Here is an 18377-nt window from a genome sequence, read left to right on the forward strand (position 1 = left end):
GGCTCTATTGCCTCACTAACTTCATATTCCTGAATTCCTCATTAAATAGGCCTTTAAAAATGTGAATACATTAAATGTTTAGCGCACCATTGAGACAAATCCCAACATTAAAATCTCTCACACCTAGCTTCTCCTTTCCATTTTTCTAAATGCACAAGACATTATTTCTAAGAGTCACTTAAGTAACTTAAAAGTCTAAGTTTGGGTCTTCTGTAAGTCTTGGGCCTCTATGGTTTGGTATTGGACAGGGGAGTGTAACAAGTAGGACTGAGGGGAAGAAGAGCCTGTGGCTGTAGAACAGAGAGGTGGGTGTGAGAAAGGGGTTTCAGGGTCAATGCTACAGGATGATTGTTGGGTTGTTTTTGTTTTTAATTTGGAAGGGAGAAACTTACTGATCTACGACTAAGCTAAGCTATAGTTGTGATAATTATAAATCAAAGCAGAACAAGGAAGTGAAAGGAAGACATAAAGCTGGCCAGAAGGAAAGACATATATTCAGGATGATTGTTTTGTAACTTTTTTGCATTTACCAGAAATTTTTATGCCCACCTTTAGGAACATTGCTCATTTCAGGGCATCATGCTACATGTACTCCTGGAAAATATGCATAAATAGTGAGTTCAAGTTAACAGTCCCAAAGTTACCCCTTACAAAGAAAAATTAGTCTCTCAGTTGTATGGATTTCAGTGTTTCACATGGCAGCAACATCACTAATGTCCACAAAAAGCTATGAGTGGATGTGTGTGGGGGAAGTGTATAATCGGGGCTATTTTCTGAAAGCAGACTACTAATCATTAGATGATAAAAAGAACGCACAACTAAAGCATTTGTAAAGTCAGTAAGCAATATTTTACTGAAACATTTCATAACACAGAAAATCTGTCTGAAGTGTAAAGTTACCATCTTACACAAGAAGGACAGACGCATTTTCAAAGACTAATATGAATACAATAAATATGGAGTTTACATACTAATTTATACACAGAAACTCTGCCCCACAGCCATAAAAATTATATTTAACAGTGCAACATATAATTTAATCATTGCATTTATTTGACAGGTTTTCTTACTAACACAAATAACTACCTGGTTTTCATATACATATATAATATATATTTTATGTATATAGATATTCAACAATCTGTACAGTTTCTAAACATAAAACTCCTAAAAGGCACAATTGTCTATACAACATGTACAAAAATGGCTGGAGCTGACACAAAACAACAATTATTGGTCAAAAGTTCATGATTGCACAGAGATTAGTCATGAGTTTATGTCAGAAAAATGTGCTTTAAGTAAAGGAGGGTTTTCAAAGAAACCTCTAAGTGTTATATTAAAAAAACCTCAAAACAATAAAAAACCACTAGGTCGCTATCACAAGCCTGTCCTCGTCATCGTCACTGCTCACATCGCTGAATTGTGCAGTGGCCTGCCTCCGGCGCGGTGCTGTAGGCCTGGGCAGCTGTCTGTCCGGAGAGAGAGTCTGCTGGCCTGACGGCTCTGGGAAAGCTTCAGGCTGCGCCTTCCGCACAGGCTCTGATGGGGACATGGGTTTGCTCTGCCCAGAAGTGAGTTCATGCTTGGGCTTCACATGATTTTCGGAGGCAGGCTTCCCTGTGTCCATCTTATTTGAACTATCCAGCCTTACATGGTCTCTTGAAGGCGCAGGTGGATCTAGAACTTTTTTTGCATTTTCCTGCTGGACTTGAGGTGACCCCTGAGGAGACGCAGTCCCACTGCCCTGATTTGCAGTGCCTAGGGAAGTCTGCTTGGCTGGCGTCTCGCGTGCTCTGTTGTGGGGAACTGGTATTTCAGTAGCTCCCTGTGTGTCCACAGTTACTTGGCTAACTGAGGGGATTAAAGTAGGCAATGCTATGTTCAAGATCTGGAGGCCTGGAATGTGTGCCTGCGGGGTAGGATTGCTTTGCGAGGAGGGGTTAGCAGTCAGAACCTGCAGTCCAACAGCATTTAGAGCCAGCCCTGGGGGGTGTACCTGTGGGGCAATATTCGTATTGGCCAGGCCTACAATATTGACGGTCTCCATACTCAGTGATGGAAGTGACTGCAAGCTGGGTGTACTTAGGTTCTGAAGGCCTGGCACACGGATTTGGCCAATGGGAATACATGGCACAACACTGCTTAATTCAGCCACTCCAGTGGGATTTGTAGTGCCAGAAACTTCTGTGACAGTATCTCCAGGAGTACCCACAGTACTGTGAATTACGTTGACCGCAGGAATCGTAAGTTGCATCGGCCCACCTTGAATGGGCACGAACGTGGAGTATGTGAGGCCCGCAGGGACCACATGGATTCCCCCGACTGGAACCATATTGTAAGGTGTCCTTGATGGCTGCTGGGAATGCAAAGGAAGGTGGCTAAACAAATGAGTCTGGGGAGAAGGCAGTCCTGGAGTTGGTTGGAGAGTTATTTGCTGCTTCTGTTCTTGAGAGTCAGGCTGGGGTAAGACCACAGAAGGAATGCCCGCTGCTTTCTGAGGACTGTGTTCAGTTATAGGAGGAGGAAGTTTTACAGATGAAGAGTTCTAGAAAACAAGAGAGAATAACTTTTACAGCAAAGCTTTCTTTGTCACTGAGTGAAAATGCTATGAATGAAGTAAAAGTATGTATATTTATATTTTATAAAGCTCACAAGCTTTCCAAAAATTATATTTTGACTTATTTATTTTTTTTTAAATTTATTTATACAAGCACTGGGTACAGTCAGAAGCGCAGGAAGGTGAGAGAATTCACCAGAGCCAAAGCAGAGAGCAGAACAGGCAGACTGACCAAGTACACTGCTGAGGGAAGCAGCAGGGGTGGCAGGAGAGGTCTGCATGCCATGTGGGACCCTCGCCGGTGGCCGGGGATCGAACCCACACTGCAGAGGCTGCGGACAGCTTCGCAACCCAGAGCTCAACCGCTGCATCACTGGGGAGGCCCTATTTTGACTTTTAAAAATGAATTCCGATTAAAACAACTATTTTACTTTTAATCTCTTTATTTTCTAGTGCCAAGTAACAGTAACACATTGTTGGTTTTATCAACTCATGGGGAAAACAAGCTGGAGGTTTAGTTATATATGAAAAAAAAAGAACTCTTATTAATAAAAAGGTCTGCAGTTTTTCATTGGTTTGTTCATGCATTTATTCATATGTTTATGAAATGTCTCCTGAAAACCAGATTTCAGGCATTGGCAGGTTTGCAAGAGATTTTGAGCTAGAAAAGCTTATAGCACAGGTGGCCAATATGAAAGCAATGAGAAATGCTGTTAGAAGGAATAAATCTTACCACTCCTCTCTTTATCAATATCATCTAAATATTAGCTTTTACTTGATAATAACTATATTACAGTCACATTAAATTATATTCTAGATAAATGCACACATTGACAAAATTTATTAAACTTAATTTAGGATGATCTATAAAAATCCAAGATTTTAGTCTTTTAATTTTTCTTCAGTGTCAGCTAGCAAGCAAACCAAAATTTGCCTCATTTAGAAAAAACTGTACTGTCAATGAGAGAAGAATGAGTTTCTCACTGAATTAAACATTCCTCATAAGCCCGCCAGGGGTAAAAGCAGGGAATCATTCACAGCATACTTAAGAGTGACTTTTGTGAGGCCCCGACTGCCCTGAGCTAGTTCATGGCTGGAAGTTTTCCCAAGCTGCCACAGCAATTTGATCAGTCAAGCAGAGTGAATTTCTTGATACAATTTTTTTGGCTCATGTTAACTTTGCGATAGAAACTGGTAGCTGTTTTGCCCATGAAGGCAAACTACAAAATGTTTGGGTAATTTTAGTGCAAATCCATCCCATTAATACCAGTGGGAAAACAACTCAGAGTAAACCAACCGATGAGTATGTCCCACCATTGTGTTCTCAATTGGCACAACATATATTTTACTTCAAGAATAAGAAAAAAGCAAATAATAATAAACGAGTATATTTTTCAAGGTTCATTCACAGATTTACAATACAATGAACTCTGATTAAATTCCTTTGCAGATGAATGTCCTTTGCCTTTAAATAAAACAAAAAAGTGAAGTACAATGATTTAGTCATAAACGAATCATTTAAGAACATCATTTTTTAAGTCATCAATTACCTATATTTAATATTTAGACCACAGGAAAACAATAACAAACTATTTACCTGTGTTAAAGCAATAGCCTTTCTTGCCACAGAACTTCTCAGGATTTCTTCTGACTCAGAGTAGTCTACTGACATTTGATGACATGGGGATTTGGGTGCAGCTTCAGGTGACCTGGAAAAGTCTACAGGAGTAGTTGTCTCATTTTCTTCATTTTTGGTAGCACGCTGCCCACTCTTCACTGGGGATTCCATCTTCCTGCTGTAGTCTGACTGCATTGTGCTCAGCACAGTCATCTTGGTGGGCAATGCTCTAGGCAGAACGTCCATTGGGTCTGCATGTACCTCAGAAAAGCAATCTGGAATCCTGATGTCCTCGTCAGTACTCACGGAGTCATGAAGGCTGCTTCTAGAGGGAAGGTGCTGTGGGCTGGCCGTGACAGAGGGAGCTGCTGACAGGACTGATTCAGCCTGGCTGTCTTCATCATCATCTTCATTTTCATTATCATCCTCATCTGGGCCATCAGATTCTTCAAGATCATATCCAGACCTCTCAAAACTGAATCTTTGCTTTTCATCTAATAAAAATAAACAAGAGGGTATGTTACAGAATATTTTGCAATGGGACAAATGCAATCTTGTTTGATATAAGCCTGGTGACACTGTGAAGGATATAAACGATAAGAACTCTACTAGAATTTAGTTAATTTGGTGTAGAACAAGCTAGCCAGCTCAAGAGGAATTCAGAGAATTGAGGCACAAATAGAGAGGCACAGCCAGTGCAGGTGTTGTTAAGGATGCAGAACATGAAATGAGCCTTGAAAAGTGGGCAGGCAGAAGGTAACATATGAAGAAAATCAGAAATAAACATCTCAAATAGACTTGTAAAATCCCAAATGAAGACTGGACTATATTTTAAAAAATGTAACACAGAGTTTTTGTCTACTCCTTTGGGCCTCCCTTTGTTGAATTAAAACAAACAAAAAACTGATGACATTTTGTAATTATAAGCAAAATAATTTCTTTAATACTTGAATAGTACTTCAGACATGTTTCCATTGTCATCTGAGTAGTAATATTCTCTAATATTTAAACCTTCTTCTACTTTCTTTTAAACTAAGAGAGGTGCTAAATTCCCTATCATTTTTTTTCTATGATGATTCATAGGAAGGAGAACATTAGACTAAATTATTCATATCATCTCATAATGTCATGTGAGAGTGTACTTAACAAAGAATATCCAAAATAGTCTTCAAAATAGATTCAAATACTTTCAGAAGGTCATGTAGAACTAAGCTTAAAACCTTATCTTATTTTATTCAAAATCTTGCAAAATTAGTGGCACTTTCCCTTAGAAAGCTAATGAACTTTCAAAGTTAGATGGGGGAAGGATATAATTCTTCACCACAATTCTTTGTCACAGGGTCGTAATAAAAACCATGCTCAGCTTAGCTGTGATACATTCTCCATTCCTCCCCCCCCCCTTTTTTTAAGAGAGGGAAAAAAAAAAGAAAATAGAGAAATAATAGGTATATTTCCTGGCTTTCCCAAATGGTCTATAAATTAATTTTAATTTCCTTCCTTTATTACAATGATAAGTTCCTAAAGTCTGAAAGGACTGACACCAGATAATTTCTAAGGAGATGGAACATACAGGAAACTTTACATTGGTTATCTCCAGCACTTTCATAATTTAAACATCCAAAGATAAAGCATACCCATTTTGGTTCTTTAAAATGTGGTTTCACAAGCTCTTTACTTTAAGGGACCGAATATTTTGTTGTAAAAATAATAAAGTAATATCAACTGGCTAAATCCCATGCTGGAGCCAGAACAGGTAATTTCTGAGTAAATGCCCTGACTCCTGCCTCACAAATGCCTCTCCTCTACCCTGTCCAATGTTTGAATAAAGTGAGCAAGCCATCCCCAATTTGCTTTGGATTTGCCACACTAGTTCCAAATCATGTATCTTTTTAAAGATACATTTTCTTTTAAAGGGGAAAGCAGGGTGGGGAGGGGTGGGTGTGTGAAGCTAAAGAGCTACCTGACTAATTAGAGACAAGTGTGTGCTGAAATGACTCTGAATTTTCTGCAGCTCTGTCATGAATCTCATCCAAGAGCTCTCAGAAAAGAATGTTAACTGCTTACTGTCTCGGTTCAGAACTGGGAACAGGAGCAGTAGCAATTTAGGAGAGGCAAGAAACTCCTCCTGGATCTCTTTCCCCTTTCTCCACTAGGGAAGAAAAACTATTCTGTGAAGAGTAACCAGCATTGTAGACCTCAGGAAATTGATGAAAACTCAATGCAATGAGGAAAGGGAATGAACAAGAGAAAAGACTACAGCTGATTCTACCACAACAGCTAGGAGAGGGGCAGGAGAACTAAAAGGGTCACAACCCAGAAAGCTAAGAGCATGGTGCATGTGGAAGGCTGATGCTGACTCAGAAGAGAGACAGAATGCCATCTCTTTCTTACTTCTCAGTGGCTGGTTCTAGGAGAGGGAAAAGACAAGGACAAAGATGTGTGGATTGACCCTGTTAGAAGCACAGTATAAACAGATGGCCTAAAAATTAGAATTGAATAGGCATTACTCTTGTCATGGAATCCCCACCCAAACACAATTTCTATGTAAGAAACTGAAGTCTGAGGCAGAGAGTAGTCACAGCCAGCAACAAATCTCACACACGGTCACACACACTCTAGCTAGAAAACTTTTAATGCCCACACTAAAAGACACAGAGAAGGAGAGGCATGCCCATCACCAGGCATAGAGACTGTTTACATTAGTCTTTGCTATCTTATACATGATGTCCAGCTTTCAACAAAAATTACAAGACATACAAAAAGGCAAGAATAAAAACACTAAGAAGAAAAAAAGCAACCATAACTAGTTATATATGACACAGCAGTTACAACTGTCGGGGAATTTAAAATTATGATTAATATTTTGTTAAAAGTTCTTAGAAAGGTGGACAACATGCAACATTGAATGAGAATTTTAGTTTAGATTTGAAAACTATAAAAAGCAATGAAATGAGATGCTATAGCAGAGTGCAAAACATAGTAATGACAAGAAAACTCTCAAACCCAAAATTCTATGCCCATTGAGATTAATTTTCAAAGATGAAGGAGAAATACAGACTTTCTTAGAAAAAAATAAACAAAAACTGATTTATTAATAATAAATATTAAGGAAGCTCTTTAGGCAGAGAGAACTGGGTATCAGATGGCAACTTATAGCTACAAAAAAATGAAGAGCCTCAGGAATAGAATAAAGGTAAAATTATTTTAAAAAGTATAATTGCATATTCTAAAAGGTAATTGAATACTTACAGCAAAAAAAAAAAGTAATAACACCCTGTGTGTGTATATTATATATAAATTTAAATGGTAAGTGAGCAATAGCACAAAGGAACAAAGGAATTATGATTAGACTAATGGTTTTAAAGTAGATATAAAACAATAATATCTTTTGAAGGTAGACAACTAAATGTTTTTAATGTAACAACAGAAAAAAATCAATCATAAAATCATACTTTAGTATGGCATAAAAGAGAGAGCAAAAATTGGAACAAATAGAAAACAGTTGGTAAGCTGGTAACTTTTAATCCCAACACATGGAAAACAACATTAAGGGGAATGATCTAACACATGAACTAAAAGAGAGAGATTTCCAGACTGGATACAAGTCCCAAGTGTATACTATATGCAAGAAATAAACTTTAAATACAATAACATATTGAAAATAAAATGTAAAGAAATATATACCTAAATTATTAACTAAAATATAGTTGCAAAAACTATATTAACATCAAAGTAGATTTCAGGGGCCTTCCTGGTGGCGCAAGGGGTTAAGCACAGCACTGTGAAGCTATCTGCAGCCTCTGCAGCACGAGTTTGATCCCCGGGCTGGCCAGAGAGCTACCCACATGGTGCAGCAGACCTCTACTGTCTCACCCGCTGCTCCCCTCAGCAGTGTATTTCAGTCAGTCTGTCTGTTCTGTTTCCCACTCTGTCTCTGGGTGAATCCTCTCGCCCCCGCACCTCTGGCCTGTACCCCAGTTCTTGTATGCATAAATAAATCTTTAAAAAAAAAGTAGATTTCAGAACAAGAAACATTATGTGGATAAACAGCAAATCCACAATTAGAGTTGAAGAATTCAAAACTCCACTTTTATTAATGGATGGAAACAAGTACATAGAAAATCAGTAAGAAAATAAAAGACCTGAAAAACATTACTAACCAATTAGAGCTAAATGACATTTATAGAATGTTCCACCCAACGACAGCAGAATATATTTTCCTTATAAGTGTATAGGAAACATTCACCAATATACACCATAGTCTGACTATACAAAACAAAGCTCAACAAACTTCAATAAAAAGAAGACATACCAAGTATGTTTTGGGAATGAAAACAGAATTTAACTAAAAATCAATAATTGAATAATATATTAAAAATCTTCAAATATTTTAGAATTAAGTAACACATTTACATATAATCCATGGGTCAAAGAGAAAGTCTCAAGGAAAAGCTAGAGATATGTTGGACTGGAAGAAAAATCCAGCACTCAAAATTTGTGGGATGCAGTTAAAGCAATGGTGAGAAATGTATTAAATTAAGTACTTTCTAAAGGGATTATTCTTCATGAAGTGAGCTAGAAGAAGAAAAATACCAGATGGTTTCACTTATATGTGGAATCTAGAGAAACTAAACAAAGGATCAGACCAAAACAAACTTTAAGACTGACTCTAGAAAGCAAATCATAGTTCTGAGCTCCTCAGGAGGGGTAGGGGAAGGGAAGACAGAGGGGGAGAGTTAGTGAACAGGGGGGAAGAAGACTGTGGTGGAGTGTGATGGAGGACTGTGGATATTTTGGTGGTGGGTAAACTATGGGGACCATGCCTAAGGGGAGAAATCCTGTATTGTGAAAAACAGGGATGTTTAAAAACAACAACAAAAGTTTTGGGAACTGATAAAAAAAAAAGAGCAAAGATCTCAAATAATCAAGTTTTCATGTTTAAGAAATTTTGTTTTTTTTTTTTTTTTTTTTTTTTTTTCTGGAGTGCTTTATTTTTTTTTTCTTTCTTTTTTTTTTTTTTAATATTAAATTTTATTTTTATATTCCCCCATACAATTGCAAACGCCCCATTCTGACCCCAATCATTCCCCTCCCGCCCCCCACCCTCCAACAAGTGTCTCTGGTTCATAGTTTTTTGTTGATTTTGATTTTCACTTTCTTATATTCATTTTCCTGGTCCCTTATTTAAGTTTTCTAGATTCCTGCTATGAGTGAGACCATCCGGTATTTTTCTTTTTCTTTTTGGCTTATTTCGCTGAGCATGATCCCTTCCAGTGCCATCCATGTTGCTGCAAATTGCATGTGTTTATCTTTTTTGAATGCTGAGTAATATTCCATGGTATATATGTACCACATCTTCTTGATCCAGTCATCTACTTTTGGGCATTTGGGTTGTTTCCAAAGCTTAGCTATTGTAAACAGTGCTGCTATAAACATAGGAGTGCAGGTGCTCTTTGGAATTGATGTTTCTGTGTCCTTTGGGTAAATACCTAGGAGTGGAATTGCTGGATCATATGGAAGCTCTATGTTTAGTAGGTCCAGAAATCTCCACACAGCTCTCCATAGTGGTTGGACCAGTTTGCACTCCCACCAACAGTGCACAAGAGTTCCTTTTTCTCCACATCCTCGCCAACATTTGTTGTTGCTAGTTTTTTTAATATGTGCCATTCTCACTGGTGTGAGATGGTATCTCATGGTAGTTTTGATTTGCATTTCCCTGATTACAAGTGATGTTGAACATTTTTTCATATGTCTGTTGGCCATTTGCATTTCCTCTTCAGAGAAGTTTCTTTTTAGCTCTTCTGCCCATTTTTTGACTGGATTATTTTCTTTGTTGTTGCTGAGTCTCATCAGCTCTTTGCAGATTTTTGTGATCAGTCCTTTATCATTAGTGTTGGGTGCAAAAATGTTCTCCCAGTTGGTGGGGTTTCTCTTTGTTTTTGTTATTGTCTCTTTTGCTGTGCAGAAGCTCTTTAATTTGATGTAGTCCCAGCTGTTGATCTTTCTCTTCACTATCACTGCTTTGGGTGATGTGTCTGTAAAGATGTCTTTGATGTGCAAATCCCGTAGTGTTTCGCCTATATTTCCTTCTATGTATTTTATGGTTTCAGGTCTTATGTCTAGTTCTTTAATCCATTTTGAGTTGATTTTTGTGTATGGTGTGAGGTAGTGGTCAAGCTTCATTCTTTTGCATGTAGCGACCCAGTTTTCCCAGCACCATTTATTGAACAAACTTTCTTTGCTCCAATGCATAGTCTTTGCTCCTTTGTCAAAGATTAGTTGACCATAAATCTGTGGGTTTATTTCTGGATTTTCTATTCGATTCCATTGGTCTGTATGTCTGTTCTTGTTCCAATACCATGCAGTTTTGATAATTATGGCTTTGTAGTATAGTTTGAAGTCTGGGAGTGTGATGCCTCCATTCCCTTCTTTTTTTTTCAGTAGAGCTTTGGCTATTCGGGGTTTTTGGTGATTCCATATGAATTTCATCAATAATTGTTCTATTTCTTTGAAGAATGCCATTGAGATTTTGATTGGAATAGCATTGAATCTGTATATTGCTTTTGGTAGGATGGCCATTTTAATAATGTTTATTCTTCCAATCCATGAGCAGGGGATGTCTTTCCATTTCTTTGTGTCTTCTTCTATTTCTTTTAACAGTGTTTTATAGTTTTCTTTGTATAGGTCCTTTACCTCTTTTGTTAGATTTATTCCCAAATATTTGATTTTTTTGTTTCGATAATAAAAGGGGTGGTTTTTTTGATTTCTTCTTCTTCAGATTTATTGTTTGTGTATAGGAAGGCTACTGACTTTTGCGTGTTGATTTTGTATCCTGCCACTTTACTGAATTGATTGATGAGTTGAATTAGTTTTTCTGTGGAGATTTTGGGGTTCTCTATGTATATTATCATATCATCTGCAAATAGTGATAGTTTGACTTCTTCTTTTCCTATTTGGATTCCTTGGATGTCTTTCTCTTGTCTTATTGCTCTGGCTAGGACTTCCAGTATTATATTGAAAAGCAGTGGTGAGAGTGGACATCCTTGTCTTGTTCCAGATCTTAATGGAATTGCTTTCAGCTTTTCACCATTGAGAATGATACTGGCTGTTGGCTTGTCATAGATGGCCTTTATGATGTTGAGGTATGTTCCTTGTATCCCAAGAATTTCAAGGGCTTTTATCATGAATGGGTGTTGCACTTTGTCGAAAGCTTTCTCAGCATCTATTGATATTATCATATGGTTTTTATATTTCTTTTTGTTGATGTGTTGGATAACGTTGATTGATTTTCGGATGTTAAACCATCCTTGTGCCCCTGGAATGAATCCAACTTGGTCGTGGTGAATTATCTTATGGATACATTGTTGGATTCTGATAGCTAAAATTTTATTGAGGATTTTTGCATCAGTGTTCATTAGGGAGATTGGCCTATAGTTTTCCTTTTTTGTGTTGTCCTTATTCGGTTTTGGTATTAGTGTAATATTGGCTTCATAGAACGTGTTTGGTATTGTCCCTTCCTTCTCAATTTTTTGGAAGAGTTTGTGAAGGATAGGCACTAATTCGTCTCTGAATGTTTGGTAGAATTCATTTGTAAATCCATCAGGTCCTGGGCTTTTGTTTTTGGGGAGGTTTTTAATTACCATTTCAATTTCGCTGCTTGTAATTGGTCTGTTTAGGTGTTCTATTTCTTCTTTATCTAGCTTTGGGTGATTGTAGAGTTGTAGGAATTTGTCCATCTCCTCTAGATTGTTGAACTTGTTTCCATATAACTGTTCATAGTAGTTACTGATTATTCTTTTGATTTCTGCTGTGTCCGTTGTGATTTCTCCTCTTTCATTTATGATTCTGTGTATTTGTGCTTTCTCCCTTTTTTCTTTTGTGAGCCTGGCTAGGGGTTTGTCTATTTTATTTATTTTTTCAAAGAACCAGCTCTTGGTTTCATTGATCTTTTGGATTGTTTTTTAGTTTCAATTTCATTTATTTCTGCTTTGGTTTTTATTATTTCTTTTCTTCTACTGGTTCTGGGGTTTTTTTGTTGTTCTTTTTCTAGATCTTTGAGCTTCGAGATTAGGTTGTTTCTTTGAGTTCTTTCTTGTTTTTTGATGTGAGCTTCTATTGCTATATATTTTCCTCTTATTACTGCTTTTGCTGCATCCCATACATTTAGGATATTGGTGTCCTCCTTGTCATTCAATTCAAAGAATTTTTTAATTTCTTCTTTGATCTCCTCGTTAGTCCAGTGGTCTTCCAGTAGTGTGGCTTTTAATCTCCATGAGGTAGGATAGTTCCTTGCCTTCTTTTTATGATTTATTTCTAGTTTGATGCCTTCGTGGTCAGAAAAGATGGTTGGTATGATTTCAATCTTGGTGTATCTGTTGATGTTTGTCTTGTGCCCCAGTATGTGATCGATCCTGGAGAATGATCCATGTGCGCTTGAGAAAAATGTGTACTCCGTTTTTTTTGGGTTTAGTGTTCTATAGATGTCTGTTAAGCCCAAATGCTCTAGGTCCTTATTTAGAGCTTTAGTTTCTTTACTTATTTTTTGTCTTGTTGATCTATCCATTGTTGATAGTGGTGTGTTGAAGTCTCCCACTACATATGTGTTTTCTCTGATGTCTGTTTTCAGAGAGGACAACAGTTGTCTGATATATTTTGGTGCTCTTTCGTTTGGTGAGTATATGTTAATGAGTGTTATTTCTTCTTGAAGTATTGTCCCTTTAATCATAATGTAGTGACCATTGGGGTCTCTTTTTATTTTTTTGAGTTTGAAGTCTGTTTTATCTGATATAAGTATAGCTGTTCCTGCTTTCCTTTTTGGCCCATTTGCTTGTAGGATTGTTTTCCATCCTTTCACTTTGAGCCTATTTTTATCTTTTGTAGCTAAATGTGTTTCCTGGAGACAGCAAAAGGTTGGGTTTTGTTTCTTAATCCAGGCTGCAACTCTGTGTCTTTTTATTGAAGAGTTTAGTCCATTTACATTTAGAGTTAATATTGATATGTTAGCATCTGTATTTGCCATTATGTTTGTCTTTCCTTTGATTTTATTTATTTATTCTTTTAATAACTTTCTTTGGTCTTCTTTCGTTGTTATTCGTCCCTCTGAGGTTCTGGCTTTAGGATTCCTTGTAGTATTTTTTGGAGTGGGGGTTTAGTCGCAATGAAATTCCGGAGTTTCTCTTTGTCTGGGAAGGTCCATATTCTTTCTTCATGGAGGAAAGAGAGCTTTGCGGGATAGAGTATTCTTGGTTGGCATCTGTTTTCTTGGAGTCTGTTGACTATGTCCCTCCACTCTCTCCTTGCCCGTAGTGTTTCTTCAGAGAAGTCTGATGTCAGCCTGATTGGTTTTCCTTTGAATGTTATCTGTTTCTTCCCTCTTGTCAGCTTCATTATTTTTTCCTTGTCCTGGATTCTTGGGAGCTTTACTATTATGTGTCTTGCTGTGTTTTTCCTTTCGTCGTTGAAGTTTGGTGTTCTTCTTGCTTCTTGTATATCAATTTTCAGCTCCTTCTTCTCATTTGGGAAGTTCTCTTCAATTATATCCATGAATATTTTCTCTGTTCCTACATCTCTCTCCTCTCCTTCTGGAATTCCTATAACTCTTATATTTCCTTTCCTCATGGAGTCAGATAGTTCCCGAAGTCTTTCTTCATTCTTTTTCCTTCGTACTTCTCTTTCCTTTTCTGTTTTGGTTCTTTTTATTTCTGTGTCTTCAAGATTACTTATTCGTTCTTCCATTTCATCTATTCTGCTTTCATTGCTTTTCCCAGAGTTCTTTAGTTCCTCCATTAATTCTTTGATCTCCTGCATTTCTCTTACTTCCCTCTTTAGGGACTCAATTTCCTTCTTCTGATCTATCACTTTTTTAATCATGGCAATTTTAAATTCTCTTTCTGGCAGGCTCAGAAGTTCTTCCAAGTTGCTGTCGTTGCAATCTGGGGAGTGGTTTTCTTTTTGTGGTGTGCTTCTTTCCTGAGGAGTTTTTAGGTTGCGTGTGGTTCTTCTACTCCCTACTGTCTGTTTTCTAATTTGTCGTATGCGTTGGGACACTGTGTTGCTCGGACTGACTGACATCTTGGGTGAACTTCTCCGCTCCCCTCTGGCTCTTCCAGGAGCCATCTCTGTCTTCTGGGGGAGCTTTCTGCTGGTTTTAGGCAGTTTTTACTGAAGAAATGTCCCTGTTCTCAAATGGCGAAGCGGGATGCAGTCCTTGCGCCTCCGGTTTCAGGCACACTCTTCTGCGCCCCCGGTCTGCCCCGGACGTGGGTGCCTGCTCCCTCTGTGGGCTCAGACTGCTGGTCGGAAGGGGCCTGGCGTGGAATAACTTCCCGGCTGGCCACTGCAGAAGCCTTCTGCCCTTTTCAAGCAGTCTTAAGAAATTTCCTGTTCTATGGGGTGTTAGTGACTTTTTTTTTTCCTGGTCACTAGGTGGCGCCAGAGATCTCTCCTATTGTCCTTGGGGGGCTGTTTTTCGTCCCCCCCACCCCGTGGGACAGGGAACAGAGCGGGAATGGTAGGGTACACCTCAACAGCTTTGGGGTGCTGTGTCTGCCTTGTGCCCCACCGTCGTGGAGAACCCACGCCCCGAATTTTCGTGCCCCGGGTCTCAGTTCAAAGCCCTCAGTTCCAGGACGCGGGCTGTAGCCCAGTTCAGTGGCGCAGGAATGGCGCCTTTTGCACCCAGCTCCCGTGCCTGGGCGCCTGGTTCCTGCTCACTCAGGGAGGGACCTTCACCTCAGTGAGGACCTCCGCGCGTCTCCCCGCAAGCCTAGGTCGTCTCCCCGCAAGCCTAGGTTGCAGGCGCGGGTACCTGGGCAGCCGCGATTCCGGTCTGCACTTGCTTTTCAAGCTCCCCTAGCGTGCCGCGTTTCCGCGCCAGCTTACCGGCAGCCCGGGCTGTGTGCGCGTCTCCCGGGGTCTTTGTTCTTCTCTAATGGCCTGTTTAAGAAATTTTGGAGGAAAAAACTAAACTCAAAGCAATTAAGTGGGAAGGAAATAATAAAGATGAGAAAAGAAAAAATAGAGAAAGTCAACGGAACCATGGATGGGGTGTAGGCAAAAAATGAATAAAGTTGATAAATCTAAAGTGAAATTGACCAAAGAGAAAGTATAAATTACCACATTTGGGGAAAAAGAGGAATTGTCATGAAAAACACATATATGAGAGGATAACCAGAAAATCTATGAAAAACCCTATGCCTTACCACTGAACAGCATGAGTTCAAAACTAAAAATACTATTTACAATAGTAAATAGAATAAATTTTATTTATTTTAAATAAAATACTTAGGTATAAATTAAGAAGATAAACAGGAATTGTATATGTTGAAAACTATAAAACCCAGGTTAAATAAATCAAAAATGGAAAATTAATGAAGAGATAGACAATACTTACTAATTGGAAGTTTCAATACTGTTAAGATAGTATTTTTCCCTGATTTGATCTATAGATGCAATACACCAATGTTAAAAAAAAAAACACACATGCACACTTTGCTCTAGATATTATGCTCTAGATAAAATTTCTGTGGAAACGGAATGAAATTAGAAGAACCAAAATAATTTCAAAGGCTGAAAGTTAAAGAACTCACATTTAAGACAGTGTGTTATTGTAAACAATGTATACCATCAACAAATAACAGGAGAAAGTCCAAAGATAAAAACCACACTGAAGAGTTAGTTGAATGTTCACAAAGGTAATTTCAGAGAAAGGACAGTCTTTTCAACAAATGGCAGTGAAACAAATAGACATCTATATACCAAAAAAAACGTAATACACACCTAATATTTTTTTACAAATAATAACTTAAGATAGATGATAGATGTAAACATAACACACAGAACTATAAACTTACTGGAGAAAACAAGATAAATCTGTGTGACCTCAGATTAGACAAACATTACTTATATACAATACCAAAAGCACAAGCAATAAAAAAATCGATAAACGAGGCTTTATTAATATTAAATTTTTATGACAACCACAGAAAGCAATAATAAGACAAGCCAAAAAGGGGGGGGGAAACACTTGTAAATCACATTTCTGACAAAAATAATTAAATCCAGAATATGTAAAAAAAATAAAATTCAACAATAAAATAAATCACTTTTAATTCACCAAGTGTCTGGAAGGCAAATAGCAAATGAACAACACTCAACATGATCAATCATTAGGGAAATGCACATTAAAGCCACAATGAAATAGCATCACCTGTTAGAATATTTGCAAAAATGGTACTGGTAAGGTAGCAAAATAACTCTACTCTCATACATTGCTGATGGGAAAGTAAAATATATGGCCATTTTGGAAAATAGTTTTGCAGTTTCTTACAAAGCAAAATGTTCACCAAGTATAGCTACCAGAGATTCCATTCCTAACATCAAATGAAGAAATGGAAAGTTACCATTCACATAAAAACCTATACACACATATTTACAGCAACTTTATAAATGTCCCAAATTGGAACCAATCCAGCAATATTTCAGCAGTCAGTGGTAACAAACCATGTGCACCAGTCCAGTTGAGTACTACTCAGCTAGAGAGAAATGAACTATTGACTCACAAAACATGCATGAATCTTACATTTTGCTAAGTGAAAGCAGCCAGACCCGAAAAGCTGCTTGTATAATTCCTTTACATGACACTCTGAACAGTATAAGAAGGAAAAGAGATCAGTGGTTTCTAGGGTTTTCTAGGAGGCAAAGCAGTTTTCTATAAAGGGGTGACATCGGCATTCTGGGGTGATGAAACTGTTCTGTATGGAACTGTAGGCGTAGATATATATTTCCTTTCATTTGTTAAAAACCACAGAACTGTACACCATGAAGTGGATTTTACAGTGTTATAGAAAGGTAATCAACCAGGATGAATTAGAGAATACAAGATGGAAAGCAAGCTAAGACAGATGCCTCAAACTGCACTACAAGGAGCCACAAAACCACAATGAACGGAATAGGAAAAAGTGGCCCCACCTTAGGCAACCTTAGCCAAGTAGGTTTTGACCAGATACTCTGAAGTCTGCAGACAGAAAGAACTACACGCAAACACTAGGCTACCACTGTCTGTTTTTCACAGATGGACTACGATTTCTTAAACTAGTTGATTGGTATACTAGAGTTGAAGAAATATGTAAACATACTGTGGATGAAAAACAGATTTCTCATTGTATGTGAATGAAAAAATAGGAAATGGAACTGGCTAGAATAAATTCTGTGGTGCTAGAATGGACTTGGAATTAGCCAGGAGAGGTCTGCTGCACCATGTGGTTAGCTCCCTGGCTGGGGATCGAACTTGTGCACAGTGCTGCAGATAGCTTCATAGTGCTGTGCTTAACCTCTTGTGCCACCAGGGAGGCCCGGACTTGGAATTATTAGTATGGACTTGCTCTCATTTATCTAGATGGCATACATGTGTTTATATATAGAGAGAGAAGTATGTGTGTATACATACACATGCACAGATATAGACATACAGGTGCATGTGGGTTTGAGTTAGCATACATACAGATATTTCCAGTTCCAGCCTATAAGAAAGGACAGCAATGGTCACAGGTCAGTAGCAAAGAACACACCACCTAGTGGCTAGATCTTGGTATCTAAACACCGTTCTTTAGTAAAAGGAAACAGAGGTCCTTGGAGAAATGGTCACTGTAGGCCCAGAATATACTGGGCTGCTTAAGGAACCCCAAAGTAAGGAACCACAAAAAGAAAAAAAAGATGGGGTCACACTAAAAGGAAACAGTAATACCAAAGACAAGATCCATCAAAATATGAACAAGATATCTACATAGCCTCAAAGGATCTCTAATTCTTAATATTTATAAAGGTTAAAAGTAGTAAGTTTACAGTAGAGAATCCTGGAAGTCATCACATTAGCCAAGTAATGAAAGTTAACATGACCAATAATACACATTGACAGAATGATCCCCGTAATATGATAGGCTAAAGAAATAACATCACTCTATGGCACTCTCCCAATAAGGCACGATCTCAATCCAATCATGAGCATATACCAGAAAACCCCAATTCAGAACATTCTACTTAGTAACTGATCAGTTCCCTCTAGTAGTGTCAAGGTCATAAAAGTTAAATAAGACTAAGGAACTTCACTGGAGGAACATAAGGAACTACAGCAAGAAAGTACAAAGCGGATCCTGGAACAGAAAAAGGACATTAGTGAAAAATCTGGTGAAATCCAAATAAATT

The 18377-nt window shown here is 38.0% G+C and overlaps 1 protein-coding gene across 3 annotated transcripts in view; it reads right to left on the bottom strand.

Annotated features, from left to right (window-relative positions):
• Window positions 1–830: 830 nt before the first annotated feature.
• Window positions 831–18377, bottom strand: part of HIVEP1 (HIVEP zinc finger 1) — a 151797-nt gene continuing 134250 nt past the window's right edge. For all 3 annotated transcript variants that reach the window (XM_037519215.2, XM_037519216.2, XM_037519217.2), the window contains exons 8-9: window positions 4155–4669; window positions 831–2545 (exon numbers count right to left, since the gene is read on the bottom strand). In XM_037519215.2, the coding sequence (XP_037375112.1) occupies window positions 1367–2545; window positions 4155–4669 (1694 nt within the window). In that variant the 3' untranslated portion in view covers window positions 831–1366. The remainder of the gene's footprint in view (window positions 2546–4154; window positions 4670–18377) is intronic.

Source organism: Talpa occidentalis, unplaced genomic scaffold, assembly GCF_014898055.3.
Source record: "Talpa occidentalis isolate TD23 unplaced genomic scaffold, MPIMG_talOcc4v2.1 talOcc4.2, whole genome shotgun sequence".
NCBI lineage: Eukaryota > Metazoa > Chordata > Mammalia > Eulipotyphla > Talpidae > Talpa > Talpa occidentalis.